Source organism: Zonotrichia leucophrys, chromosome 2 (assembly GCF_028769735.1).
Source record: "Zonotrichia leucophrys gambelii isolate GWCS_2022_RI chromosome 2, RI_Zleu_2.0, whole genome shotgun sequence".
NCBI classification, from domain to species: Eukaryota; Metazoa; Chordata; class Aves; order Passeriformes; family Passerellidae; genus Zonotrichia; species Zonotrichia leucophrys.
In genome coordinates this window covers 92,134,737-92,162,481 of record NC_088171.1, presented here as the reverse complement: position 1 = coordinate 92,162,481, position 27,745 = coordinate 92,134,737, and the positions used below count along the sequence as shown (strand labels likewise).

The window sequence follows — 27,745 nt, the reverse complement described above, 5'->3', positions numbered from 1 at the left end:
TAGTGGGTTTTTTTTAAAGCAAGGAATAAGGCACTTGCACCAGATAGCAGCCACAGGACACCTAAATCTTTCAGGGAAACGAATTTATTGCCTTCTTATCGGAAGAAACTAACTTCTTCCCACCTTGAAGGTGCTGTTAGGATTAGAAGGAAGAAGTTGACAATGACCAGACAAAATCCAGTGTTTGAATGGAATTTATGCATCATGTATGAAGTGTATGAATATGCTATTGTTCTTAAGGGTTAATCCTTTGTTAACGGGGGTTCTTTTTCAGGCTCGTGATGCCCAGAAAAAGGTACCCGGACGTCTGTAACTCTTTGTTTTTATTGTCTCAGATTTTCCTAATTCAATTTGTCCAAATTGTTATTACTCTAATTGTGTTACTATTTTTATAACCATTTTATTACTATTAAACTTTTAAAATTTTAAAAACAAGTGATTGGCGTTTTTCACACCTCTAAAAAACAGTGAAGTTACCCTCCCTGTACCTACAATTTCCAGGCAATTCTAGACTCCATGGGACTCGTGCACTGAAATCCCTCAAGCACAGCGATACCAAGATGATGCTCTACTGAGCCATCTCTGGGGACACTGTCCTTGTACACTGCAGGAAGTCACAGTCTCAGCTCTATCCTTTATCCAAATTACCAACCTGTGCATAGCTCTTCAGGGATACAGAGGAGCTGGAGACAGGGCTGGAATGGCACAAGGCCTGCGTGGCCAAAGGTGTTAGGTAGACAAACTCCAGAATGTTGAATTAAAACAATATAGGTACATGTTTTCCTTGTGCTTACCTCTGACAGCTCTGGTCAGGTACTAAGAGATAATGCCTTAAATGTATCCTTCATCAAGGAATTTTGAATCCACAATTACCTAGTTCTACTTGATAATTAGATTAATCTGAAAATACTGTGGAAATAAAACCCAGTAGATTGTGTTTTCAGAAAACTATTAAATCCAATTTTTATTCACACTTAAAACAACAAAAAAGATTTACATGCTCTGTAAATCTGCAAGGATGCAAAGAATCATAGCTGAACATAGAAATGGTTTAACATTTTATTGAACTGGTGTGCTTTATGTGCTGTTTTTTGTGAATCAGTGAAAAAAATTGTACCTTATGTCTTTATTTATTTATTCAACCTATAATCAAATTGCACTGTAGCAATTTCAATCAGTCCTTTAAGTCAGGAAACTGATTTCATAATTAAGTTTTCTGCAATAAACTATTTTACACCAAAGTAAGTACATACACAAAATATAATGTGAAAGTGGATTGACATTAACACTGAATGCAGTGCCATATAAAGACAGTTCTAAAGGAGTCTGCTTAGGCATTGTAAGTGATGTATGTTAGTATATCCAGCACTAATACAGCTCTGCAGGTTTTGGTATAAATATCTTTATATAGCATTGCAGTGCACTGTGCAAACATATTCCACAAGAAAAATGTGTTTGCTGACAGCAAAACCAGCTGTGACAAACGGGTCAGTAAAAAAAAAACAAATCATGCCATTAAAAGCTTCATTCTTCAAACATGACCTTTAATCCTCCTTTCAGGTATCTTGCATTTCCTCACGTCCAAGTCTTCAGAAAGAAATGTGCCAAGCAAGTATCAATGTATATTGAACTTCACTCAAAACAGTGTTGCCAAATTTTCCCACAAATACTTCAAACCCGTTGATCCCAGAGCAGTAATGACACACAAACACAGAGTTGTCAATTACTTCAGAAGTTTTGGCACAGTGAGAGTAGGAACTGTAATTTCTTTAAAAATTGGCACATAGTTTGGATTGGGTTGGCTTGGACCTTGATCCAAAGTTTCAATGATAGTCTGCTTCATATCTCTGCTAGCATCACCTCTCACTGTCAGCAAAGCTGCAATGTGGTCATCCCTGCCAAAGGAAATGGGAAAAACTGGCATTAGGAGGCTTTGCACAAGAAAGATTTTGTCAAAACCAGCACTTAATTGGCAATCCTTTCACTCAGTTTCAGGTAATTTTTTATTCTTAATAAGATCTCTACTCACTCAGAACTGGTTTTTCCTGCTCAATATAAAGCACCATTTTGGCTGCTTTTAGGAATCTAAAACCTACTCCATCCTCCCAACACACAGAGCTGAAGTATTTTTGGTATTCCTCTGCAGTACTTAAGCAGTTGTAACTTCTAGTCCAGCTCACATCCATTGTACATTAGCATTACTTTCACAAGAAAGTGGTTACAGTCTAAAACATGGAAAATATGAACACATTTACACCGTTTTAAATTGCAAAATTTGCCCAAACCCCAAGGAAATTATGGTGTTATCTATCTATCTATCAAATCTGAGGGCAAAGAGAATTACCTGATATCTGGGTATTTACTGACTAAAGTTGAAACTTCCAGGTAGAGCAGTGAAGGATCAGTCAGCTTGATAACCTCTGCAATGGCTTCAATGATGTCACAGAGTCCTTCAGTGTCCTCTCCAGAGCCCTGCAAAAGTAAACAAAAACTATTAAAAATCTCCCAAAACAATAGCAATACTCCTCAAATCTACAAATAATAATTTAATTAATATTTTGTCTGACAACACCCTTGAATCTCCCAAAAAGCTAAATTTTCAGACATTAAAAAACCCAAATATTTGTGAATTGTCACCATAATCCTTTTCTCTCTCTGTTCTTCATTTAGAGACCTACTCTGAGAATATCAGTGAAGAAAGTAGTGTCTTACAAACACTATGTTGTATTTATCCACATGGTGATACATTCTAGTCTTCAACTTTGGGTAATTATGAGTGTAAACACTAGGAATAACTGACATGAAAGCCAGATCTCTTCTGAAACATTTCTTCAAAACTGGCTCTCTGTTAGATTCCTTCAAGTCATCTGGCCACCAAAGCAGCTTTCAGGAATTGATTGATTGAACTGTATCTATTTAAACTCTGGACTATTTTAGTATTCTAATTCAAGGTCATCTCGTTTTGCCTATCAGGTGTGGTTTATTTCCTTTATTCCACAACCTCTTCCATCAACTACTCCAGTTTTTCAGGCTTTATCCTTCTGTGTATTATTTTTGCATTTTGTCATCTCTTGGCCCTAGGAGCTTTCTAATATCCCTGTTCCTTATGGGGCTAAAACTTTTAGGCCTGTCTTGTACATTGATTTTAAAATACCTTTTTTAGCCCGTCCTTTCTATTTCTACTGGACTTTAAATGGGGCCAACATACTCGTCTTATTGATCCAAATGAACACACTGCAAGCTCCTTAGGTAATAAGTAATGGCATCTGTTTGGTGCCTTTCTTCTGGCCAGGAAAAGTAAAGACAGATTTTTATTTTTTTTAAAAGTGCTTTATTCTTTCACTTTCTACTATGAATTCAGGGCACCTATCTCTCAGAGACCATTCAAATATTCAGCTGCAAAGAGCTGTATATACACAAAGCAGCAGAAACTGGTGCTCAGGAATTTTAGCAGCTGGCCTGAGTGTTCAGAATCTCTGTCTGTGCCCTCAGCTGGCATCTTTGATATTCCCAAGTCACTCCACATTTTGGAGAGATGGAGATTTAACTCTTGCCATTTCCCCCAAACAATAAACATGTGTGGTTATTGTAACTTACCAGCTTAACAGCATTACCCAAAGCAAATACTTACAGCTGCAAGCTTCTTAAACAAAAATCTGAACTGTTCTGCTTCTTTGATCATTCTTTCTGCACCCTCTTTTCTCTCTTCTGCATTCTTGAAAGATATACGTTTCAGCATGATGGCTCTGATGTATTCCACAACCACTCGCCGATGGGCCTCCAGAGTCATTGTCTGAAAGAAATGGAAAAGCTGGAGGGTTTTATGCCAGTGATACCTGTAGGTGTAGGCATTATTTTTAGGCTTTGAACTGTGCATATGCACTTAAACACCATTATACATTTTTTGCTAATATAGATTGAGTGGTTTTAGATTTTCACAGTGCTAACAGAAATGAAAATCTCTCCTTCTCTAATGATGAGCCAAGGAGCAACAAGCCCAAGATATCTTTAATAATATGTCTGAGTTTTTTGAGGAGCACCAAAGAACAACCACGTTCCCAGATTTTCCTTGACTGATTTGTTGTTCTGCACTTCTCTCTTTATGGGAAATATCTACTGGTACCTGGATGAAGCATCTGGTATTGGTGCAAGAGTAATGCTGAGGTCTGAAAATAAAGAACAAAACTCAAACCCCAAAACCTTCACATGCTTATTTTTCAACAGGAATGTAAGCAGAGTCCTTAAATCCCATAAGAACTCAGGTGTTTTTTCTTACCCTTAAGCCTGGTGACAAAGTTACTTATGATTAAGAAAAAGCTGGCATAACAGGTAGTCACAAACTTTTAATCATGTTTTATTAGTAGTATGATCAAACTTTAGTTTCAAGTTGTTATTGAAACATGTTCTTCAGTCAAAATTTGAATAAAGCCTTTCAGGAAAGAGAGAAAAAGGGGGGAAAAATAAAAAAGGGAGAACACAACAGATTGCAAAGTACTGGAAGTCACAGCCCTCATCCAGAACCCAGAAAATGCAATTTCAGGTTCTGCTCTCAGGAGTCTGCAGAAATACCAGAGTTAGGTGTTTGCTCAGGGATGGCTTCTCTTGCATTGGTGGAACTGATGCCAGTTACACAAAGGAAAATGAACTGCACAAAACAGACTGTGGGGGGCTGAAATGTGTGGCCCATCCTGCTGGAGAGGAACTGAGGAACAGCTCCACTACAACTGAGAACACTCCACAAGAGCCAACAGTGGTATGGTAGAGCATTTAAGTTACACACAAGGAAAACAGCAAAGCAGAATGAATGCCTTAGATCCAGATTTCTTCTCTTACAGAACTGTGTCCTTCCCTCCTTCCCATTGGGCTACAGTCTCCTTTGTGGTGCTCTGTTCATGTGGCTTTTAAAAACTGTACTTTCAAAACAGGGTTATTCAAGAATATTTTAAAATCTGAAAAAAATCCCATGACAAATCAGGGAAACAAAAGCATGGTCCAGCCTGTGCTAGAACATATGGCATCTTTTATGGGAGATTTTTTTTGTGCTGGGAGACAGCGGAAAAGTAGGTATGTTGAATGCCAAAGAATCTGCTTGTAAGCTTCTTCCCCACAAGGTGGCAATAAATGCTACACAATGAAACATATGTGATTGCAGAGATTGGTATTAACACCTCAAAACTCATGCCAAGCACTCAAACCTCACAGTAACAAACTAAATCTGGAAAAGAAAGCTGTTCCATAGACACAGACTAATTCTGAGACTGACCTAACTTGTTTTGTGCACTTTTTCTGGACTGTAAGTACATGTACTCACATAATAAGGCCTCTAGGATCTGCAAATACTGAAGGTTAAAAGGTCATCAGAGAAACTCTGAGCAGTTATAATTATTACTTTGAGAATTAAGGTAAGAAAGTCTCCAAATCATACACTTATTCTATCTTTTAAGCCCTTTTAAGAACTTCAAAGATGTCACCTAAATACTGATCTTGCTAGCTTCTGCTGGGTTCCTAAGTGTTAGACAATCATTTAATACTGTCTTATTACATGAACCTGCCTTTAATCTTCCATATTATTGTACTTGTTTCCATCAATAGGGAAATTCTGATAGATAAATTTCAATAGAGAAATTCTGATATCCTTTGACAGATGAGAGGGGAAAAAAATCCTAACCTAGCACATTTACTATTGTAAGAGCACTTTAAACATGCACTGTGCATTTGTTAACCCTTATGGCACCAAATTCACTATGCTTCATTGTATATATTAAAACTAGGAATTACTTGATGTGCTTTTATTAAAAAAAGTAATTACATACCAGGAAAACCAGTTTCAGAGGAGCTAATTTTATCTGAGTACAAACTTCTGAGGAGAGGTAGAAAAGTAAAGTAGTAAAAATATCTAGTAACATGCCAAGAAGTTTCCTGGACTAAATACTACAACTTAGATCTTTGACAGTGTTATATGCCTGTGAACAAAAAAAATGTAGATTCAGATTTCTGCAGTATGATGATGAACATTTTTTCCTTTCCAGTAATGAATCAATTCCAATTTCTGCATTTCAGTTCTGAATTCCATGTGGTGTTCAGAAATTCCAAATCAACATGATGCTCAGAGTACATTTGCAAAGTATCACTGAGTATTTTGCACCTACCTTTTTGTAAGGCTTTTTAATTCTTGCAAAGTCATTGAAATAATCCTCTACAGTGACACAGATAGTCCCCACTGCATTAGACCCCATCAGCCACTTCTTTGTCATCAGCTCATTCAGATGGGGCTGGGAAGGTGACAAAGAAGAGATCAGATCGGGTTTTTGACAGATTCATCAGATCAGTGCAGTTACTAAAAAATGTGAGACAATTTTAAGTTTTGTCAATTTCTAAACTATGCTTCTCCCACATCCTTCCTCATGTGAGCCACTCGAGGTATTTATATTCAAAATTTTATGACAAATCTATCAAGTCCCAGAGCATCTCTCTTCACCATTTCCTGCTGTTTCTCTAATTGCCCTGTTTCCCTCCCCATACTCCCAATTTCTTTCAAGTAGTAATTTTTTCCCTGAGGCATTCTAATAAGAAGCTAGAATTTCTAAGCATGGAAATCTACCAGACAGAAAGGGGCCCACTGTTAGAATCAATTAAACATATTAATTACAGATGAACTGTACCTGCAATAACAACTTAATATCAGCAGCAGTTTCCTGAATAGTCTTATGCTGTTGAGTTGTAAGAATTAAGTACATCTGCTAGAAAATACTAATTATATACAAAGCACCTGCCTTAAGTCATCCCATGAAACCTAATTAAACAACCTTCCAGTCTCCTACATGCAAACTATACCAGTGAAGAACAATACTAATGTTTACTGTTTGCTAGCCCATATATAAAAACCATACATTTTATATATTTAGCAATCAAAAGGCTCCACAACTACTTCATTCTGAATTATTTTTTTCTTTATAAATAATACTTCTGGATTTTTTGAGGAGACAAGTTCTAACCTCTAAATCCATGAAGACTTCATCTAGCAGGCTAGAGCAGCCTTCTTTAGCAATGATGTCTAAAGTTGCATCCATGTTTGCATGACTGATTGACAAGGTGTCTTCCATGTCACTTTTCAAGTATTTTCTTTTCAGACTGATGATGGATTCTCTGTGACAGGGAAAAAAAAAAGGGTTTTCGTCACTCACTGATGCACAATTGCACTACTATTAAATTTTTGGAGTACATACATGGAAAAAGACACAGGACAGTTATTTCTGCAAGGGGAAACAATGCCTGCTACTTGCTTTGGAAGCCTTTATTTATTCTCCAGCACGATTTTGGAGTGGTCAGTGTAGACTACATGTGTGTTGGTAACAAATTGCTGATGCTGAGTAGACCTGCAAGTGGCAGCAGATATAGAATAACAGGAAGTTGGATTGCTCATCACTGAAACATGAGCCACATTCTGATACACTTTCACAGAAGGTTCTGCCTTTACTTTTCTCTAGTTCAGTCCACCTTGATCACAGGTGGCCTTGAAGGTGAGAAAAGATGACAGGACTCAGACAAACAAAGTGAAATTACTTTTTAAAAATCTGTAAGCTGAAGATAAATGTTTCTGTGGCAATGAAATTCTTGGGATAACACGTGGTATTTCACTGGTGAGAGGTAATGGCTTGACTTACCAAAGGCAAAAGCAATCAAAATACCTGCCTCTCAAAACAGCACTACCTTCAAACTTGTTGACTTTGTTTAGTCAGCTAAACTACTGATTAGTTTACTATTAAGTTTATTCAGTTAACTACTGGTTAACTGAACTTGCTTTGCATACAGAAGAGAAGGTTCTGGGAAGAGGAAGTATTACAGCTGAAATATCAACAGCTGTTCTTCTCACAGTACTGCAAGACATGCAGGCTTACTTGAAGGTCTGACAGTTGTTGATGACTGCAATCATGTACTGAACATAGCACTGAGGATACTGACGATTTTTAAGATGATCTTCTTTATAGAACTGTGCTTCATCTTTGTACCTGTAACACATAAAATGAATGGCATTAAACAGACACAAATCTGTAAGAACTCAAATGCACCCATAGGAACAAATGTTTCACAAGGGTCTGTCAGGGATTTAGAAGTATATAAGAGTGTGTTGCTCGTGTGATGTTTAGTCCTTCTGTTTTGGGCAGAATCCAGCCAAGGAGGTGTTTTCTCTCTTCCTTTAGAGAAAGAGGTATAAATTTGAGATATAAAAGAAAGCAGAACTGACTCAAAAAATTAAGAGCCGTTTGCAGACAGGAACCATAAGTACCACTCACCAGTACAGAAGAACTTCTGCAGTGAAACTGGGGAAGGGAAGAAAGGAAGGAAAGGAAAGAGGAGAAAAGCCTGGTTTGCATGAATGCAACAGAGAAAGACAAAGCAATAAAGAAACATCCAAACAAAAAAACAAGTATTGGAGCAGTAGGAACAAAGAGAGACTGAGGTAGGATAAAGCATTTGTATTTTAAACATCATGTTACCTGGTTAGAAATGAATTCATTTGCTGAAGACATAGAATGAGTACCTTTGTTTTCAAATCTTCATTTATCTGAGCAGCCACCTGAAGATTCTGCTCAAACATCTAAGACAAAAATAGTTTAATTATAAAGAGAGGCTTTTATCAGTGGTAAAGCAAAGACAGAACTCCTATCTTGGACTCTTGAAGTCTTCTACTACCATCAGCTCTACAGATGCTTTTTGTTGTTTTTTTTTCCCCAGACAAGCCCACTGACCATACCAAAAGCCACTATTTTCACAAGTGTAATTAATATATTACTGGCAACTATTAATGCATGCTGCAGTGTTCTCCTGATGCTGAGAACAGCTGCATTCTTAATTCAGCAAAACAGTACTTAATCTCTTTAATTGAGTAGTGCTTTGGCTTTACTGTGTATCAAAGTTCCAGGGTCAGCTCCTGCAGTTAGTAGTAAATAACACTAAAACTCAAATTCCTTTGTTTCTCCCATATATGAAAGCAGTGAGCTCACACTGAACAGTGAAGTAAAGGAGCCTCTAAACTTTAGAAACACAAGCAGGTACATGATCCAGGTGACTTACAGGCAACTATGTTTGAGAGGAGGCAAACTAGAAAGAAAGGATACAAAGCCAGGTGGAAACATGAGCTGTTTCTATGCTAAGATGATTTTGAAAATTTCACTGCTAGATGCATCTCAGCACTGCAGTCCTTCTCAGCATGACACTAAAGGCAATAATCAGTCACCAGTTCTTTGACATCACACACTTTCTGAAAACTATTAGATGAAGTAAACCTTGGCACTAATACAAATGTGAAAGAATGTAGCAAAAATCCTGGCATAAAGTGGAAAAAAAATACAATGGGAAACAAATGCAGGAAGAAGAGATAACCTATCTTTAATTGAAGGTACCTAACACAATATTTATAAAGAATAATTAGAAAGTGAGCATAATAAGCTGACATTTTACTGGTTGATAAAGATCACTTTCAAAACTTTCCACTACCAACAATAGGGTTGGTAGTCAAAAGTTTTGATGGTGGTGCAGGTTTGGATATTTTTTAAAGGATTTTTAGAAATCACCTGATCTTTTCTGGTTTTAATTTGGACAGGCATTCATGTTAACTGAAGTAGTGTTTAAAACAGCAACAGTTTCAACCTTCAGTGGAACTTTTTATTCTATTATTAAGGTGCTTGTATATAATGAATAATTTATAGTAACAAATATATGCCCAACTACCTCAGCACTGTATTAACAAAAACTGTATTAACAGCCTAACTCAGCACTGTATTAACAAAAACTGTCCTAGTAAGTCACATGTCATATATTACAGCTTCACATCAAGAGACCTAAGTAAAAACAGCTCACTAAATACAAATATCAACTGAACATATGTTTCTAATCTACACAGAAAAAAAGAACTATGTCTTTAAGCACTGAAGTAAAAAAGGTAAACAAAAACCTTCAAAGAAACAACCCCTTCAACTAACAGCTCTACAGGGAAAAAAACCCACTATACTTCAAAAGACACAGAAACAACACTATTCTAGAAAGTTTGGCTTCCCCTCCATTCCTCCAAATCCATGCACTGCTTCTGTAGATTTTCTAGAATAACCAAGTTGTCTTATACCTGAAAAACAATAGCTGGGAGTGTAGTCTGATAGTACCCATCTTGATCTGCTTCTGGTTCAGTTTCTTTTATCCAGTCTTTTTTATCTGTCTCCAGTGCTTTTCGCAGCCAGCCAATGATGTTAGACTTAATTTAAAAAAGCAAACAAGAGAAAGAAAAGATTTAATTTAACACAACTAAAGCCTCTGCTACAACATCTAGAACAGCAGTCATTTCCATAATGAAGAGTGGCATAATAACTGATAATGCTGACCACTCTTGCCATTCCTACAGGATACAGGTAACAGACAAATTCAAATTTGCATTGACAAAGACAAAGGTTAGTACTGGAACACAAGTGGTGCAGTTTGAAGTTTCAGCACATTTTGGAAGGGGAGTGCTCCTAACACAAAGGGGTAGGTCAGTTTGTCAGAATCAACATGTTTACTAATTTTGGAAGAATTTATTAAGGCTCAGGCTTTAACACCTAAAAACCCCTGAATTTCTCCACAGCTGAAAAAATAAGAGTAATACTTAATGTAGGAAAAATTGCACATATCTGCCTGTACTTCCTTTTACACCTAGGTTTTAGGAAACTGGTGCTCATTACTGCTGGGTACAAAACCCCAGGATTAGATTAAATGGGCTGTGTTTCTTGGAACACAGTGCTGCAGAACACAGTGACGGATACAATGGCTGGCTCTCCTCCCATCTGCCCAGCACATTGTACAGCACACAGACATTAAGGAAAACCGGGTTTAGAAGGAGACTGAGCCAGTTTTCTGCATGACACATATCACAGACCTATTCACAACAGTAAAGATCAGCATGTTTGCTAAATATATAATTGGATTCTTTGAATTCTGTCTTGCTTGTTGATGATTTCTGCCTCTTTTCTGCTTTGTTCACATTTGCCTAAACCCTGTAGTAATATAAATGTTCATACCTCTTTCCAACATGTCACAGGTATATTACCGTGCCCTACCATGCAAAATTACACATCACCAGCAGGCACAAACAGAAAGGTCATAAGAGTCCATCTAGTACCCTCTTCAATTGTGTGAAACAATGCACTACCCTTCTTCCTCATAAGCATGGAATTGCTCTAATGAGATATGACTTGCATGACAATCTTTTAAGCCAGCAGCCCAGGGAACTTTTTTCACCTTAAGATCAGCATTTACAGGGACTTTCTTTCAAGCTAAGGCGATTGGAAAAATAATATGCTAGAAATCTGTTAAAATCTATTAGCATTCAATTTTTCATGAACTAGTTACACTTTTCAGAACTAGTTACATTTTGTTTAAAACCACTTTTAAACAACATCAAAAGAAATAAGGTAGAAGTGATACAAATAGGCAGTTTCAGTATTTTCTGCCGTAAAAGAAAGATACAGCCAAAAATCAAAACCAGCAAAAAGAAAGCTGCCGCTCTGTTAAACAGAGTGGCAGCTTTGTTTTATTTATATTCTAGAAATGAAATAAAACAACATTCTATACATACTATTTTTCAGTAGGTAAGGAAGAACAATTCTAAAAAAACAATATAGGTGGTTTTTTTCATGCTAACTGAGGACAAAATTAATTCAAAGGCACTTTCTGAGTCAAGGCAAAAGTAGCTTGAGAAAACAAAGCAATGTGCTTTTTGCCCCAAAGGTAAGGGCAGAAAAAATAACCTTGCAAAAAAGTCCTAATAAAGCTAATGGGAAGCAGAGCCTCTACTGACAACCTCCCTGAGTCATTACAAGGTTGATTCATATTATTGTGAAGAGTATAAAGTCCAAGTAGTTGCTGTTGCTGGACACGTTTCAGTAGCTGACACATCCAAAGAAGCACAAAAATTTCCCTCCTCTGCTTGGCAGAGCTCCTAAAGTTAGGAGAAGTAGGAATTCATTGGATAATTTAAGAACAGCAAATCCAAAGTTACAACTACACAAATAACCACTCTCAGAGGCAATTAGTGGATCTGACAATCACATAATGCCTGCTTCGCCATGAAATTCACCAGTTTCTAGTGACTCTTGGGATAACGAAGAAACAGTGCCTTGATATTTAAGATACACTTGAAATGGCATCCACAAAAGGAAATTATGCTCATGCAGTTAACAGGCATGAAAGGAAAAAGGCTGTTAAAAGAATCAAACTGGCAAACATGAACATCCTGATTACCTTAAAAGATCCCATCTGTATCAAATGTTGATGCAGCTACCACAGGGACCAAACAGCCTACAGTGTACTTTTAAGTGCTAACATACCAGCACTATGAATTTAGGCATATGAAGACTGGAATTCCTTCCTTTCTAATAAATTATTATTAATAGTCTGTAAAGCATAACTACTACTTGAAATGTTATGATTTACATATATAAAAGCATCTGATTACGGTTTTATAAAGAAACTTACACATAGGATATGAGCATTTTCATAAAAGTGATAGTGTTAGATTCACCTTTGTCACAGTTTTCTCTGATAGAGGAGCAGCACTGAGGTACTAATGAAGATATAAACTCATCTAAATGTGCCTTTGCACTGTTATTACTCACAGTGAGTGTTGACATATACTTGCTGAGAAGCTGGTCTACCACATTTTGTGAAATCAGAGCATCCAGAGAATTTACATCCACTTCAGGAGATAGTTCTGAATTTCCCATCATCTCTGCACTGAATGAAAAAAAAAAAAACAAACCAAAAAATTGCAGATTAATAAAGAAAAATGAGATTAAGAGTTAAAAACTAAAAAATTATACAACTTCTTCTGTATGTTCAGTGTAAAGCACAATTTTTTCAGTACCTACACATTTCAAAGAGTTTTTAATAGCAAGTGCAACAATCAGTGCATTTACAAGAAATGTAAATAAAATTATATGAATGAAAGAAAGACTGTAAAAGCTACAGCCCAGGATATAATAAAAAGTATTACAGACATTTAAATATACAACCTTATCCATGCATTCCTTACTTTTATGTATAAGAAGTAATGATTACTTGAAACTAAATGAAAGCCAACTGCTTCAGCCTGTGGGCTCTTTGTAGGGGACACTTTTATGTATCTTTTAAATTTCAGAGGTCATGAAAAACAATTCATACATTTTGAATTTTAGAACAGTAAAGATCAGTGACAAGTATGAATTACTGTCCTCAGATTCTCAAAAGAGCTTGTTTTGGTACTTGTATCACATCCATGTAAAAATTAAAATATATTAAAAGAAAAGCTACCTATGCTTCCTGTCTTGGTAAAGAATATGGCTAATCTAAGAGGAAGAAGCATCTTTCAAGACAAATCAAAGGTGCACTTCATGGGTATTGTATAAGAGCAATTGCTTGCAAAGAAAAGTTCTTGATTTTATGGGATTTAAAAGAAACTAAAGCAAAATATTTTGACACTGATTATACAAAATTAATACTTTACAGTAATATTTTGCATCTATATAAGATCATAAAATGACTGGCCTGTGTAAACAAAAAATCCCCAAAGCTATGCCAAAGCACAACATAGCAAGAACTCTTAATATTTCATGCTCAAACAAATCAATAAGTCAAACCCACACTCTTCAGAGAGTGCTTTATTAACAGCTGATGGAAATATATTCAATCATAATAACATAAATTGCTTCACATTCCATTTATAGTGTGCTTTTCAGAAGCAAACCACAAATTCTGTATTTGCAGAGGCCACTATAAAAACAAACGGCAACCTAAATTCCTAAGCAAGTGTCCGGTTTGATAGTTCTGCAAATTGAAATTGTCCTCTGGGTACATGCAGGGAGTCAGCACAGTGTTGCTTCCACTTCTGGAAAAAATAAATCCCAAAGTACTGCAAAAAACCACTACAGCTACCAACTTAAAATACCAAAATTCTTGCATTTGAAGCCATAAAAGCTACTGTGACTGAATATCCTACACTAATAACATCTTCTTGGCTTGTAAGAAAAGAGGTTGAAATTATTTTAAGTGGCTCAGTCTATTCAGAAAACTGAATTCCATTCTGTTGCTGTTTACAGAAAGAACACATGAAATAGCAGGATCTGCTCTAGCTTGATTCAGAGGAAAAGTGAGAAGCTGTTTATGGCACTGTGCCATGTTAGAAAACATTGCTGGCCTCATCATACACCATTATCCCTGCTCAAAAGGCCACAGAGACATAAACCTTTTCTCAAAGCACATCACCTGAAACCCCAAAACAAGGACCTTCTACAATCTTTAGCCCACAACATAAAGATTCTTTCTATACATAATTTCTCTTTCCTGTTTGTCACAACCAAGTGCCCAGGGGAAAAGAAGTGACAGACAATCCTCTTCCAAATGGCACAAGACTTCTAAGTGTTGTGAAGTCATTTACTTTCAAGAAAAAATTAATACAATTATGTCTGAAATTTCAACTTGATTATAATTTGGAAAGTAGCATTTCAGAAAGCTTCTATTCTGCCACCAATCCTGCTCTATCTGGTGAAAAGAGATACTGGCTCCAGAGACAGCATCCAGCTGTATGTACAGTAGCATTCCTTCTGTTCCTTAAAGCGAACACTGCTGACACTGTCTGTAGCAATCCTGGTGATCTCATAGCAGTTTTGTCAACACTTGATCAGTCTCTCATAAAACGATGCTATGAATATGAGCATCAGGATCTTACAAGAATTATAATTTTCCTCAAACACAGACTGGAGTCATGGTCCCAATCCAGCACAGATTTAATAATAAGAGTATGTTTCTAGAACTCTCATTGGCTTAAACATAGAAGAGAAACCCACTTAACACAATAAAACTCCCACTCAAGTATTAAAGGCTATTATTCCACATGCAGCATCACTTTATTTCTGAGCTGTAAATTGAATATATTTCTAAAAAAACCAGCTTTCATGCAGACATGGTCTGATAAAGAAACCCCCATGATTCTTTTGTAACTCCTATGTTGTAAATACTGAAAAAAATTCCATACAGAAATTCATCACATAAAACCTCAATGTTTTTTTCAGTCAGTACTCTCTCATTTGGTTTTGAAGTGCAGCTTCAATATGCAAATACAATACAAATTTATATTTTCCCTCTATTATTCAGAGTTCTCATGATACCATTCTCCTTCCTAGTTTATTATACACATACCTCTATGGAGAATTGTTTATTGTATTGTTAAAAGATGTCCAGCAACTGTGATTTGATAAGCTCTGCAAATATCCCTGTTGAGAACTTAACTTGTTCACTCAGAAACCTGAACTGATTTCTTCTCCCACTGTGGACTCCCAATACCCAGTGGCTAATTCTCAAATTCTCACAGGATCACAGAAAATGGTTTGGGCTGGACCTTAAAGACCATCCTAGTTCCAACCTGCCTGCCATGAGTGGCATGCCACCCCTAGAGCAGGTGGCCTTAACACTTCCAGGGATGGGGCATCCACATCTTCTCTGGGAAATTACTTTTCCAGTAATTATCATCCTATTTATAACCTTTTGTTGTAACATGTAGGAATATAATTCCTGAACTGCCCTCTTGGGCTTTTTTTTAGAGAAGAGAGAAAGTCAAAGCCTTAATTTTTTCCTTCAAAGTACTTCCTCTAATTTCCATGCCACTGTTATGCAGATATGCAGGGAGAAGAGCATTCTCAGATATCCTGTAGTGTGTCTGCTCCTCTCACCATTTCCCTTTCTTCACAAGGCTCAGCCACCAGGTGCTGTGAGCCACATGACTTGCTTAGCAAGGTTTGTTTGCTTTGTAAATAGAAGTAACACTGGCTTTGCTCCCTCCCTTTGCCCTTCCAGTGCTGGAACACACAGATTTAAGCTTTAGTTCTGAATTGTCTAACTCAGTAACAATCTACTCTGCTTTCTGGGGGAAGGTGGAAGGGTAAATTTAGGACCAAGAACTGCCTTACTGGAACATAAGCCCCAGGACACAAATAAAGAGCCTGAGAGCAGGGTTTCTGCCAAGGCTCTGCATGAGAAGGACTCACATCTCTGATTTTCATTACTGTAGAGTTATTCCTCTGGCCTTCAAAAGAAGAAAAGGCCAATTAACTCAGCTGCTTATTAGTGGCTGCATCTCTCTTATACCCTCCATGGGTATCTAAGCATGCACAAGTGGGTGCTCCTGATTCTTCCTTGCAGGGAAGAAAAACCAGGAGGACTCTGCAGTGTAGAGTAAAGCACAGAGTCCTGAACACAAACCTGAAAGCTGCTTATGAGAACTCCCCAGAACAGTATTATCTCCTGCCTATGTCTTTATGGCACTACGCTCTAAACCCACCAAGTGTTTAAATTTGTTGCATTAGTGATACTGAACAATTGAAGACATCAAAAGTACACACAGCACAGAGCCTGGGTCAGTGCCAGCTATTCAGAACAGGATTACAGTCATGAGCCACAGAAAGGCTAGCAGCACTTTTTCCCAAACAAATCAGTTGCTCTAGTAACTACATGCCAGCAAAAACTAAAGAGTTGCCATTTGAGCTGTTTCTACCAGGAAAATGAAAAAAAAAAACTCAACAAACCCTCCACAATGCTTAAGTTATCCCAACAAATCAGACAAGTCAAAATAAGCATAATACTATCATAGAAAACAACTTGTAAGCAGAAATTCTTCTAAATAAAAAAATCATCACACAGTTTTGAGAGAAAACCTAAAGGAAGTTACCACATTCTTTCCATTTAACAGTAATGAGGCAACTGAAGCAGTCCCACCCCCTGCAGAAGAGAACAATAGAAAGTTAATAATCATACAGATCTTCCGGGGCTGTGGCCACAACAAACATTTTGTTTCACACACGAGCTCTCAGTCTCCTGCTCCTCCCAAAATTTCACCAGACTGGTACAGAAATACGAGGTGATTGCAGCTTCCTGCAGGCTTTAACTGCATTAAAATTTAAAGCTACTCAAAACTATAAAACACAATCTAGTTTTAAGGAAAAATTTCCAGGAAGTAAAATGTGTAATGAATAGTAAAGAACTTGATAGTTTGATATTATCCTTTTTCTGTTTTTATCTTATTGTATGTTAATAGATAAGCAAATACCAGCACAAACTGTGTTTTGCATGTCTCCTCTCTGCATTCCTCCTACTGCTAACAGAAAGGATAAGGGGGCCTTACCTGGTGTATGTATTCAAAACCCAGCTTAGAAGGCTAACGATCTCATTTGCTTCCAGATCCTCTGCAGCAAGTTCCTGCATTCGGGTGGCCAAAGCTTGATGGTACATGTTTAGCAACCTGTTGAAAATGTCATAATGTGGAGGAAAGCACTGATCCAGCAGGGTCTTGGCCACGAGCAGGTCATCAAGGACGTATTTACGGATGATTTCGAGATGCCGCACAAGCCACATTTTGTCAGATTCTCTGGTGTCTGCCTGAGTGCCTTCAATCCGTGTGCTCACAGTTCTCTCCAAAATATTGAACATCTTTTCTTTCCACTTCTTTGGTCTGCCAGGAGGTATGAATCCAGTCTGTTTTTTCCTGTCTAACATGCGCCTGTCAATTTTCTCCTCCCTCTCAATTATCCTCACAACAGAGACAAGCAAGGTTGGATCTCGACGCACTGTAACAAGAGATCTTTGAACCACCATCCAAAGCTGCTTGGCCAATTCCTCAGACAGTTTCTGCATATCCCCAAAGTATGTGTGGATGAGGTTCATGTCGTGTGTGTTTTTGCTGTCCATGCGGTACTGCTCATACATCAGGTCATCACGAGAACACTCCAAATCCATCAGTTTCCGGTGAGCCTGCAGAAGCTCCCCGCGCTCAATCAGGTCGTGGGTCTCCCTGACTATCTCGGGAACTGAAAGACAAAGAAAAATCACATACAGTACAACACTGCTAGCAAAATACAAACAATTAATAGAAGACAACAAAAGGACTAGGAAAAAAGCTGGAGAATGGCTGCAGTAATTACTTTTAGATATTTTGAAGGAAATCATTTTGAAATATTCAAAAATTGTTAGTAAATGTTATATATCCATTTTTGATCAGTGTCTAAATAAAGATCACAGTGCCAATGTAATTTTCTCTTTCCCCCCGGATGCCAAAAAATAAATAAATTAATCCTGGAAAGTCTATGAAATAAACTGCAGTGCTGGCCTTCTTATACATTACATAAAAGGCTTTTAACTTGCCTGAAGAAAAGTCACTCACTTTGTTGAGTCTGAGGCTGCATAAACCAAACAAATGCCAAGTTTTACCTCCTTCGTGGACAGTTTTTGCCTGCTTAAAGCACAGATAAAAGCTAGGGATAATTACCTATGCTGCTAAAATATTTAGAAGATCTTTTGTCTGTATTATTTTTCAGTGTTTGAGGAATCCTGCCAAAGAAGATTAGGATCCTGTGGGGGAAAAACTGAAAAATCTCATCAGAAAAATTTGTCACTGCGAAAAAGGCAGCAAGTGATAGAACTGGCAGCTCACAAAAAGTTCTAATGATTGTGTGTGTGTAAATGTCTTTTCAATCATGATAAAAACCACTTTGTTTATAAAACATTTGATCATCTCTGAGCAGAACAACTATCCTGTTTAACAGCTCCAGGGGGAGATGCTTCATACTTAAAACCTCTCAGAAATCCTCAAAAGGTTTTTTGTCTCAGTTGCACTCATCTGTGTAAAACAACACCCCCAAAACAGCTCCACACTGATACACGCATAATTCTGCTGTTCCTTGTTTTTAATTGCTAGACATGTAAACACTTTTCTTTAAGTTGCACATTGTATCTGATACTGTAGAGGTTACGTACACACAGTAAATTAATCAACCTGGTATGGCTGGGAAGCAATTTTGCTTTATAGGTACACTTTGTGTATTAGTATCAGAAGATATAAGGAGAGAAAATTCTGTTTAAATACAATCAAATTAGTCTGATAGGTTTAGTCCCTCTTACAGAGGTAAGATACTTAAAATTATTTATAAGTAGAGAAGTCCTGGCAAGGAATTTACCATGACACAAGATGGAATGCAGTGTGCATTCCATCACAGCTATGCAAAGTGACACAGGTAATCACATTTTCTTTATCTTTACAGTATCCATTTTCTTACATTAATCTTATTTCATTTTTCAAACCCTCACAAATGTACAATGGTACAAAATGGTTTTGCCTCCTAAAATAATTTCATAGTATTTGTACCCAACAGGCTCACTGCAGGTGTCCAGCTCAGATAGCAATATACTAGAACCTAACAAATATTCTTTCTGTATTTGTTGCTTCCACATTTCAGTCTTTTATACCAAACATGCTATCCCAGCTACTGACTACTTGCAAGAAATTTCTTTGTGAGTTGTGTGTGATGGCCAGACTAGAAGTTCCTACAGCACATTAATCTTCATCTATATTAAATGTTTACCAGCTACTTCCCTGTATGTGATGTGGAGGTCATTCTTCCTTAACTCTTTGTTTCCAGTGAAGTTTAAAGCTCTCAACATTACTTGACAACTTACAGCTGTTAGCACCATACTGAAGTGTTTTCAGTATGTGATGGATTATAGAAAAGAACAGTAAATTACCTGAAAATATATTCTTGAGATTTTCTACAGCAGCTGCCAATTGGCTGTGTTGCACTACAGCATCCTTAACGTCCTTGAGGTTTTCTATAGTGTTGATGCTCTGTCTCCAGTCCTTATTGACATCTATCAGAGACTGCTGGATATCCTTCACATCATTCAGTGCATTGTGCAGTTGGCTTAAACCTGTTCGTACTCCATCTAACTGTGACTGTATTGCTGCCTTAAATATAAAAAGACAAAGAGAGCCCACATTATTCTTCATAAGTTTCATATTTTCAACATTTCTCAAGATTTAATTTTCATTTCAGTATCTAACATTTTCAGCAGAAAAAAAGGAAAAGCAAATATTATAATTGACTATAAGCATGCAAAATGTTGTGTGTGCCCACATACTATATTTTTGAAGTTCTGAAGCTGTATCCACTTTTGAAGGACCTAGATACAATTAGTCCACCCACAAACTAACATAGGAGCTTAGGGAGATGGACTGTAAACTTTGTAATCTATATTAAACCAGGATCAAAGGAATGAGACTTCTCTGCATTTCCTTCATAAATTGATTTCAAAGGGGAATATCAAAGAAAGTTGATGTTTCATCAGAATGTTTGGTATGTACGGATTCTCAAAAGCATTTTACTAATGCAATTACAAATTCTCACTCGCAACAGGAAATGTTCTAAAAAAGCCCAAATTTAATTCTGAAATGTTCTTAAAAAAAATCCAAAAGCTCCTGGAGGCAAAAGAAACCCCTAAAGCAATTCAGTCAAAACAAACAACAAAACCCCAAACTGAATATAATTTTCACGCTGTGAAACATCAATGACCAGACCAACAACACAACTGCTAGATTATTCTGGCATAAAGGCAGGTTATTGACATGGATGTCTTGTGACAAGTGACACTTGAAATAATGACTCTTCAAAGAGGCTGCTGGGCCTGAATATCATTCAAGTGTCCAGACACTGTACAGAAAATGCATTATAGCACATATCTGAGTGAAAGAAATCAGATCACATCCACAGCACATTTTTTAGATACATAGTTTTAAAAAGATGTGATAAAGGTGAAATCAGAGGAGTGGAAAATGCAACTAGAAATAACAGGCTTCAAAAAGACAAGCAAGCTATCAGTGAAAACTCAGCTGCATAACTTGGGAACTTGAGGCAATCAGTAAAGAAAATGAGGCATTAATCGTTTTCCTAAGCTCAAAACACATTTTTTGCCAGACTTTTAAGGCCCAAAAACTTGGATAGTTTTGGAACTTGTTGTTGGACACTAGAAGCCAAAGAGGAAATCCTAGTAACTGCAAACAACATTTACTGTGTTTTAAATGTACTGGGAAAGTGCTAGAAAAATGCAGTGGTTTTTAAACTAAGATTATTTATGTATTTTCAAATTATGACATGCTGATTTTATTGATAAAAATGTATTTCCCTGGCAGACTCAGCACAATTAAGCAGTAGTAAGGCATTTTTATACTGTTTCTATCTATAGAACTGCTGCATTAACACATTTTTCCTCTACAGGAACTGAGATAATTAGAATACTCAAACACAATCTTCTGCAGCTGACCATAAAGTATTTTAAAAATCACATGATTATTAAATGTTCAATATTTTTGCTTTGATAACTTTTTCTGAGGCAGATCTTCCAAGTATTACATATTCAAATTTTTGCCTATTTATCTTTTGCAGAAACTTGATAAGGTTGAACTGAAACAGTCAGGGATCTCAATCTCTGACTCAAATGGACATGGAAAATTCTAAAAACAGACATCCATCCCTGCTCAGTTTGTCTTCAAATAGTCAGCTGGGGCCAGGGGATGGGGTGATGGGGCAGAGAACAAAGCATGTCCCAGTCTAGACTCTGCTTCTTAGAATGCATATTCATCTTTGATTGGACTGACCATCACTGTATTAAAGAAACAGGACCAAAACTAAGCCATCCTGGGAAAAGGGCTCAAAACTTCTCTTTTCATGTTTTTTTCAACTGACAGCTTTCAACATGAATCCTGGCTTCCTGGTCTCCCTATGGCTCAAATCCACAACTGCACAGCAGCTAAGAATCAAAAGGGAGAGGACTCACGTATGTTTGTATTCTGGAACATCCACAACCTAGAAACTTCCCTAGGATATGTGTATTTATACAGAATTTCTTCACAGAGAAATTCTTCCATAGATTGAGAGCACTAACAAAAATGGCTGCCAACAATTATAATTTTACAGGCTCTGAAAGAGATTTCAAGCAGCTCTTCTACATTCTGGACTACAGAACCAAAAGCACCAGTCTACAATGCTACCTGGTGCTCTTCCACATATTCTTTCAAAGTTCTGCTACTGAACCCCAAAAATACTGCTTCACTGAGGGCCATCAGTCTCATACACAAAACTGAGTTTGATATGTTTTAAAGAAGATCTTCCTCTAAGAATTTATGTTACATGGGAAGAAATGCAGTGAGGGATATAAGAAATGGACATAACTAAATACACAGGAGAAGATTTGGAGAGGATGTTTAGATTCACCTGAAGAAAATTATGACAAAGATGGCAGCATAAAGGAAGAAGCACCTAACATGTTCACACTGAAAGATTTCCCATGTGTTGATTCACTCAGATGAAGCAGTAATCAATTCAGTCTCAGAAGTCAGCAACTCCTCTGATGTTGATCCTAATGTTTGTCTCCCCATCTTCCACACCACACACAGACACAGTTTAAATCCACAGCAATAGTATTTCCTACATCCTCTCTGTGCTCCCTTCCATTAGAGTGAGTCTCATGGGAAAATCAGCACTGCTGTCCATTGCATCACTAACCAGCACCTTTGTCAGGAATGAATCCTGAGAGGATTAAGTGATATTGAACTTCTTTTTGGAACAGGTATATCCGACCACCTATGAATGACTGAACTAACTTAAGGCAAACAATAGGGAAAATAGCTACAAAGTGGATTTAGGCACTTACAAAGTTTGGTCACGACTGTCCATAGAAGCAGCCAAGCAAATGACTGTGCTCATATATTATAAATAGATCACAGTATCTAAACAGCTGATGTATTTATTAATAGACTCTATATGCTTCCTGACTTAAATCTGAAAAGCCCCGTCCAAGTCATCAGAAAAATTTCTGTTTCTATGCTACAAAAATCAACACATAATTTGCTATATATAAATAGCACATTTTGTATAAATACCAAAATTTTTCGCTGTGCAAGAAAACTGGTTTTCTTCTACTTTATACAGACTCCCACAAAGGAATAGCCGTTAAATAGCTATAAAATAAACTAAGTGGAATTTAAGATTAGATACAGTGTATACCAGACACTTCAACCTGAGAAAATGTTTCCCAAAACACTTTTCTAAGACTACTCCACCTGCTGAATACAGTGGTCTAAAATGACTATTGGCAAATACCAGTGAAGGAAGAAAACACAAAACTCAGCAAGATATGGACAATAAACACAGGATAACCATACTCCTATATCAAGCTAAGTCCATGTGTGTGAATGTGCTACCACTCACAATTACACATGCAAAGGAGGAGCAAAATCATGGGGTCACTTCCAGAAGAGACAAAAATGTGATGCATTTTAGCTATCTTCCCTAAACCCATGTAAAAGTCAGAGGGATAACTGACTGATCCTTTCTCAGATGCAACCATCAATTTTTTGTTACAAGCTCGGTATTCAGTCACTAAGACAAAGGTTTGCTGGCTGACAAGCTACACAGCAGGGTAGCTGTCCATGAATAAACTGCAGAAGGTACAGGACCTAAGAATACTTGAAATGCTTGAATATAAGATGTATAATGTTAGTCTGCATTATTTTCAGGACACAGATTTTCTGGTTTGGACACAAAGTAAAAACTGAAGTCCTTGGTTTAAAAATATCCATCTGGCTGAAATGCAGATTAAAAAGAAATAAAAACAACCAAAAAAACAGAAGGAAAAAAAAGAAAGTACACTCATGATACACCACAGACACTCAGGTTTATCCAGCTTTGTACCTTGAGTCGAGCTTCTACTGAAGCCTTCTTGCGAGCTTCCCTCCTGCGATACTGTTCCACTTTATCCAGCTGATCAGGACGCTGGAGCATTCCTGCTACTCTCTGAACAGCTGTTGCAACTGCTTCCCTATCCGTTTCCTCCATGGCTGATTAGGACCTCAGAATGCCTTCATTACTTAACAGGACTGAAAAGAAATAAAAGTTTTTAAAAGCCCACCTTTTTTCGTTTGATGGCTATGTGACATTTCAAAGCTACCAACTGGAGAATTAACTTCAGCAATAAAAGCAGCGAAACTTGACAGAAGCATCATTAAACCACATTCTAAAGAGAAGCAACTGGAATTCTACAAGAACTACATTTAAAGACACTTAACTCAGTCTCATTAGTTCCCCTGCAATGTTTTTCATTGTTGTTTTGCATTTACCTTGCTCTAAGTTTGAATTTAAAAAAAAACCAACAAAATAAAATACCTCCAAAAAAGCCCACCACCACAAGGCAACCAATTCTTCATTAAAAGAAGAGATTCTATTTTATCCAAGGGTAGGTTGGCCTATTCAAAGGGTAATAAAACAAGCATAATGGAATCTTGTACAAAGTTCAAGCCAAAGTCCTAACTCATCCTGAACTACAATTGGGTGGACTCAAGAGAACCACAGCCCTCCTGCAGCAAAAGGTCAATTTTGCTACCAAAACTGGGGGGAAACATAGGCAGCGGAAGCTCCAAACATAGAGGCTTAACTATAGAGCACCTCCATTTAGGCTTCTGATGGATAATTTTTTATTTCCTACTCTTGTTTTCAGTTCTTCTCACAGTATCAGTCCAGTCCATCAGGGTGTAGGGAAAAATTACTCATGTATTTCACCTCAGTCTCCAGCAGAACTTCTAGTGAAGCCAAGACATGCAGGCAAACCAGTATGGGGAAGAGGTAACATCTGCTGTCCATCAAGGCAGACCTGTTCTCTCAAACTTCATCCGCTACTAACAGAAAATAGGGAGGATCCCATCACCAAAAATGCAATACCATGATGGCCACAGACCTCTGAGGAATCTATCTGGAGCTCCTCATTGCTTCCAAATTACTTCCAACATTTTATGTCTTTAGCCTTGCAACCAAACAGAACATTTTAGGTTCTGCTGCCACAGCTAGAGATTATACTCTCTCATAACCCACATTATTCCTTGAAATTAGGTATCTATTTTCAGAGCACTCTGCACTCATAAATCCACCACATTACTTAATCTCAGCAGAACAGTGATCTAAAGAAGTGTGCAGAGTGCACTGCAAAAAGAAAGTGCTCTTTCTTTTTGCTGAAAGAGCAAAAGCAAGAAAACTCATGGGGCAAGCGAAATTGATAAATGGAAGGAAATATTGGGGGCACCCAAAAAACCCTAAGAAAAAAACTGAAGCAAAGAAAATTGCTCGCCACTCTCCACAGGCAAACTAGCACTCCAGCTAGTCTCTGAATAATCACTACCCTGGAAACAAAACCCCCATATTTTATTGCTAAGCATGATATACACCAGGGAATGTCCCTTTGGCCAGTTTGGGTCAGATGTCCCCACTGTGCCCTCTCAATCTCTGCCCACCCCCAGCCTGCTTGAGAGGTGTGGAGGGCAGATTAGGAAAAATGGCAAGCTTTCACACTGTACAAGCCCCCTTCAGCCATAGCCAAACACTGCTATGGTGTGAGCAGCACTCTTTTTGCCACAAACCCAAAACACAGACTGTTATAAAGAAAATTAACTACATCCCAGCCAGACTCTGCAGAGCATTAGCAAACTTCCAAATTTTATAACTTATCATGGCTAAAGAACATTCCAGGCAAGGTTTGCCTGCGAGCTCTGTAAGAGCCTAAGTCTATGTCTGAAGTTTTGTATCTCCAGTAGCTGCAAGAATTACATACATAAGTATGAACTTATTCCAGAGTTATGTCTACAGTGTAACTCCTGTCCTTCTTTACTAGTGGCCTGGTTAACTCGAACCATGTTCGATTTCTTACTCTTCATCTAAACATGCAAGATCTATTTCCATCACTTGTGCTTTGGAATGAATACTCCAGTTTCATTTGGCTCAATCCACCTCCAAGCTATAAGGGCTCTACCTAAAATTAAAAAAAATGATACTTTTAAATATTAATTTACTACAGAAATGGTGTACTGCAGCAGGGAGCTTTATCCTGAATTACTGCCCTTATTAAAAACTCTGAATACATCCCGCAGAGTTACAACATCTTTAGCTCACACATCCACTACTCAGGCACATGAAGGAGACCTCGTCAGCAGAATCAGAAGCCAGCACACTGTAACTAACACGTCGAGGCAGACAGCCTCTTGTAGAAGCACCCAAAAGGAACAGCAAACTTTAGGAAGCCACGTCAATTTCATAAAGAAGCTGTCAGTCAAAACTACATACATCTTCAGCGCAAAACAGAGGCAAAAGTGAACAAAACTGCGTCCCGAGCCGACTGGGGAAGGCTCCAGCCGCAATCGCACCCTCATCCTGGGGACTCACGGTGCAGAGGCGAGCCAGGGGGCCGGCAGGCTCCCAGGGGAGGCCGCTGTCCCTCTGCAGAGGAGGCCCCTGCTCCTGCAGGGTAACGCGGGTAACGCGGCGAGCCCTCCGAACAGAGCTGGGGGAGCAGCGGCGGCGGCAGCCCCGGACCCGCCCGGCTCCTCCCTGGCAGCAGCGCCTCAGCTCGAATCATTCGCACCGCCGCAGGTGCCCGTCCGTGCCGGGCAAAGGCCGGAGACCCACCCGCGGGCACGCCCGAGCTCCTTCGCCCCCTGCCGCGGCCCCGGGACAGGACGAACCCTCAGCACCCCCTTCGGCCCCGCCACCCCGAGGGGCTCCCCGGATCTACCCGGCCCATCCCGCCCCCTCGGCTTCCCACTGCCAGACCGGGATCCCTACAACCCGCGACAGCCCGGCAGGGGCCGGCGCGACGGCGCTCACCGGCCGGCAGCGGCGGGGAGGGACGCGCGGCCGGCACTCACCGGGGCCGCGGCCGCCCCTGCTCGGGAAGGCGCTGACAGCCCCCGGTGCGCCGGCGCACGCCCGGCCGCGCATGCGCACCGCCCTGTCGTTGGCACCGCCTCCTCACCCTCCTCTTCCTTTTCTTTTTTTTTTTTTTTTTTTTTTTAAACAGTATTTTTGTTAAGGGGCGCAGTGTGTGCTGCTGGGGCCTCGTTCAAAGTCGCCGAAATAGTTTTGGGAAAAAAAAAAAAAACAAACAAAAAGCCAATAACAATAAAACTTCAGGACTCTTGTGAGGTGTCAAAGCTTTGCGTTGGTGAGGGCGCCTACTGCAGTGGGCGTCGTCTGGGAAAAAAAAGAAGGAAGCACACGGAGTGATTTCTTCACGGGATGAGTTGTTAAGTGTTGGAGTGGGCTGCCAAAGGGAGGTGATGGAGTCACCGTCCCTGGAGGTGCTCAGGACATGATTGGATGTGGCTGCGTGCCACGGTCTGCTTGACACGGCGGTGTTGGGTCAGCCTGGGTGGACTCCGTGACCTCAGAGGTCTTTTCCAACCTAACAGATTCTGTGATTCTGTAATGAAAATGGATAAGCTGGCTAAGCTGCACTTTACGCGGTGCCTTCATATCCGTGTGGAAGCTGCCTATTCCGGCGGAGGAGAAGGGGAGCTCCTCACTCGGCCCGCGGTGGGGCTGTCTCCTCACGCCTTGCCCAGACCCCAGGGCGCTGCTGTGCTCGCCAGAGATTTGTCGGGAGCTGTGGCCGCGGGATGCAGCCCTCACCGCGGCCGGGATGCAGCTTTCACCATGGCCGGGATGCAGCTCTCCCCACGGCCTGGATGCAGCTCTCACCACGGCCGGGATGCAGCTCTCCCCACGGCCGGGATGCAGCTCTCACCACGGCCTTGCCCGGACCCCAGGGCGCTGCCTGGGGGATGTGCCGGGAGCTGTGGCCGCCGGGGTGCAGCTCTCACCGCGGCCTCCCCTGGCTCGGCACCTCGCAATCGCTGAGGCTCAGGGGAGCTGCGTGCTTAGGGTTTAATTTATACGTGAGAGAAAACTGCTTTTTCTCTTTTTAAAAGACAGGTGGTAAAGAAACGAGCACCGGCTTGCCGAATGCAATGGGGAACGGGGCGGGCGAGGTGCCTGGCGGGGGCTGGGCTGCCCGCTGGGTTTGTGTCGGGGTTGCCATAGCA

At 39.1% G+C, this 27,745-nt stretch overlaps 1 protein-coding gene across 2 annotated transcripts; it reads right to left on the bottom strand.

The window, feature by feature from the left end:
- Window positions 1-1,045: 1,045 nt before the first annotated feature.
- Window positions 1,046-26,637, bottom strand: EXOC3 (exocyst complex component 3). Of its 2 annotated transcripts, none has more exons than XM_064705674.1 (13): window positions 26,570-26,637; window positions 23,574-23,758; window positions 19,573-19,792; window positions 17,180-17,861; window positions 12,645-12,762; window positions 10,124-10,249; window positions 8,499-8,599; window positions 7,899-8,009; window positions 6,996-7,146; window positions 6,150-6,272; window positions 3,632-3,793; window positions 2,345-2,472; window positions 1,046-1,895 (listed from the first exon to the last, which is right to left on the bottom strand). In XM_064705674.1, exons 2-13 carry the CDS (start codon window positions 23,715-23,717, stop codon window positions 1,724-1,726), a joined length of 2,238 nt encoding a protein of 745 aa, XP_064561744.1. In that variant the 5' UTR covers window positions 23,718-23,758; window positions 26,570-26,637; the 3' UTR covers window positions 1,046-1,723. The 2 variants fall into 2 exon arrangements, with proteins under 2 accessions (XP_064561744.1, XP_064561742.1); XM_064705672.1 differs by having other exon boundaries at window positions 26,529-26,635.
- Between the last annotated feature and the right edge of the window lie 1,108 nt (window positions 26,638-27,745).

What these genes read in the sequence shown, in the direction of transcription:
- EXOC3 (XM_064705674.1), bottom strand. Translation starts at nt 23,717, where the DNA reads ATGGAGGAAACGGATAGGGAAGCAGTTGCAACAGCTGTTCAGAGAGTA. An exon ending in TCCCAGCTATTGTTTTTCAG is followed by an intron (nt 8,600 to 10,123) that starts GTATAAGACAAC and finishes TTTTTGTCTTAG; the next exon opens with ATGTTTGAGCAGAATCTTCA. An exon ending in AACAACTGTCAGACCTTCAA is followed by an intron (nt 7,147 to 7,898) that starts GTAAGCCTGCAT and finishes TCCCTGTCACAG; the next exon opens with AGAATCCATCATCAGTCTGA.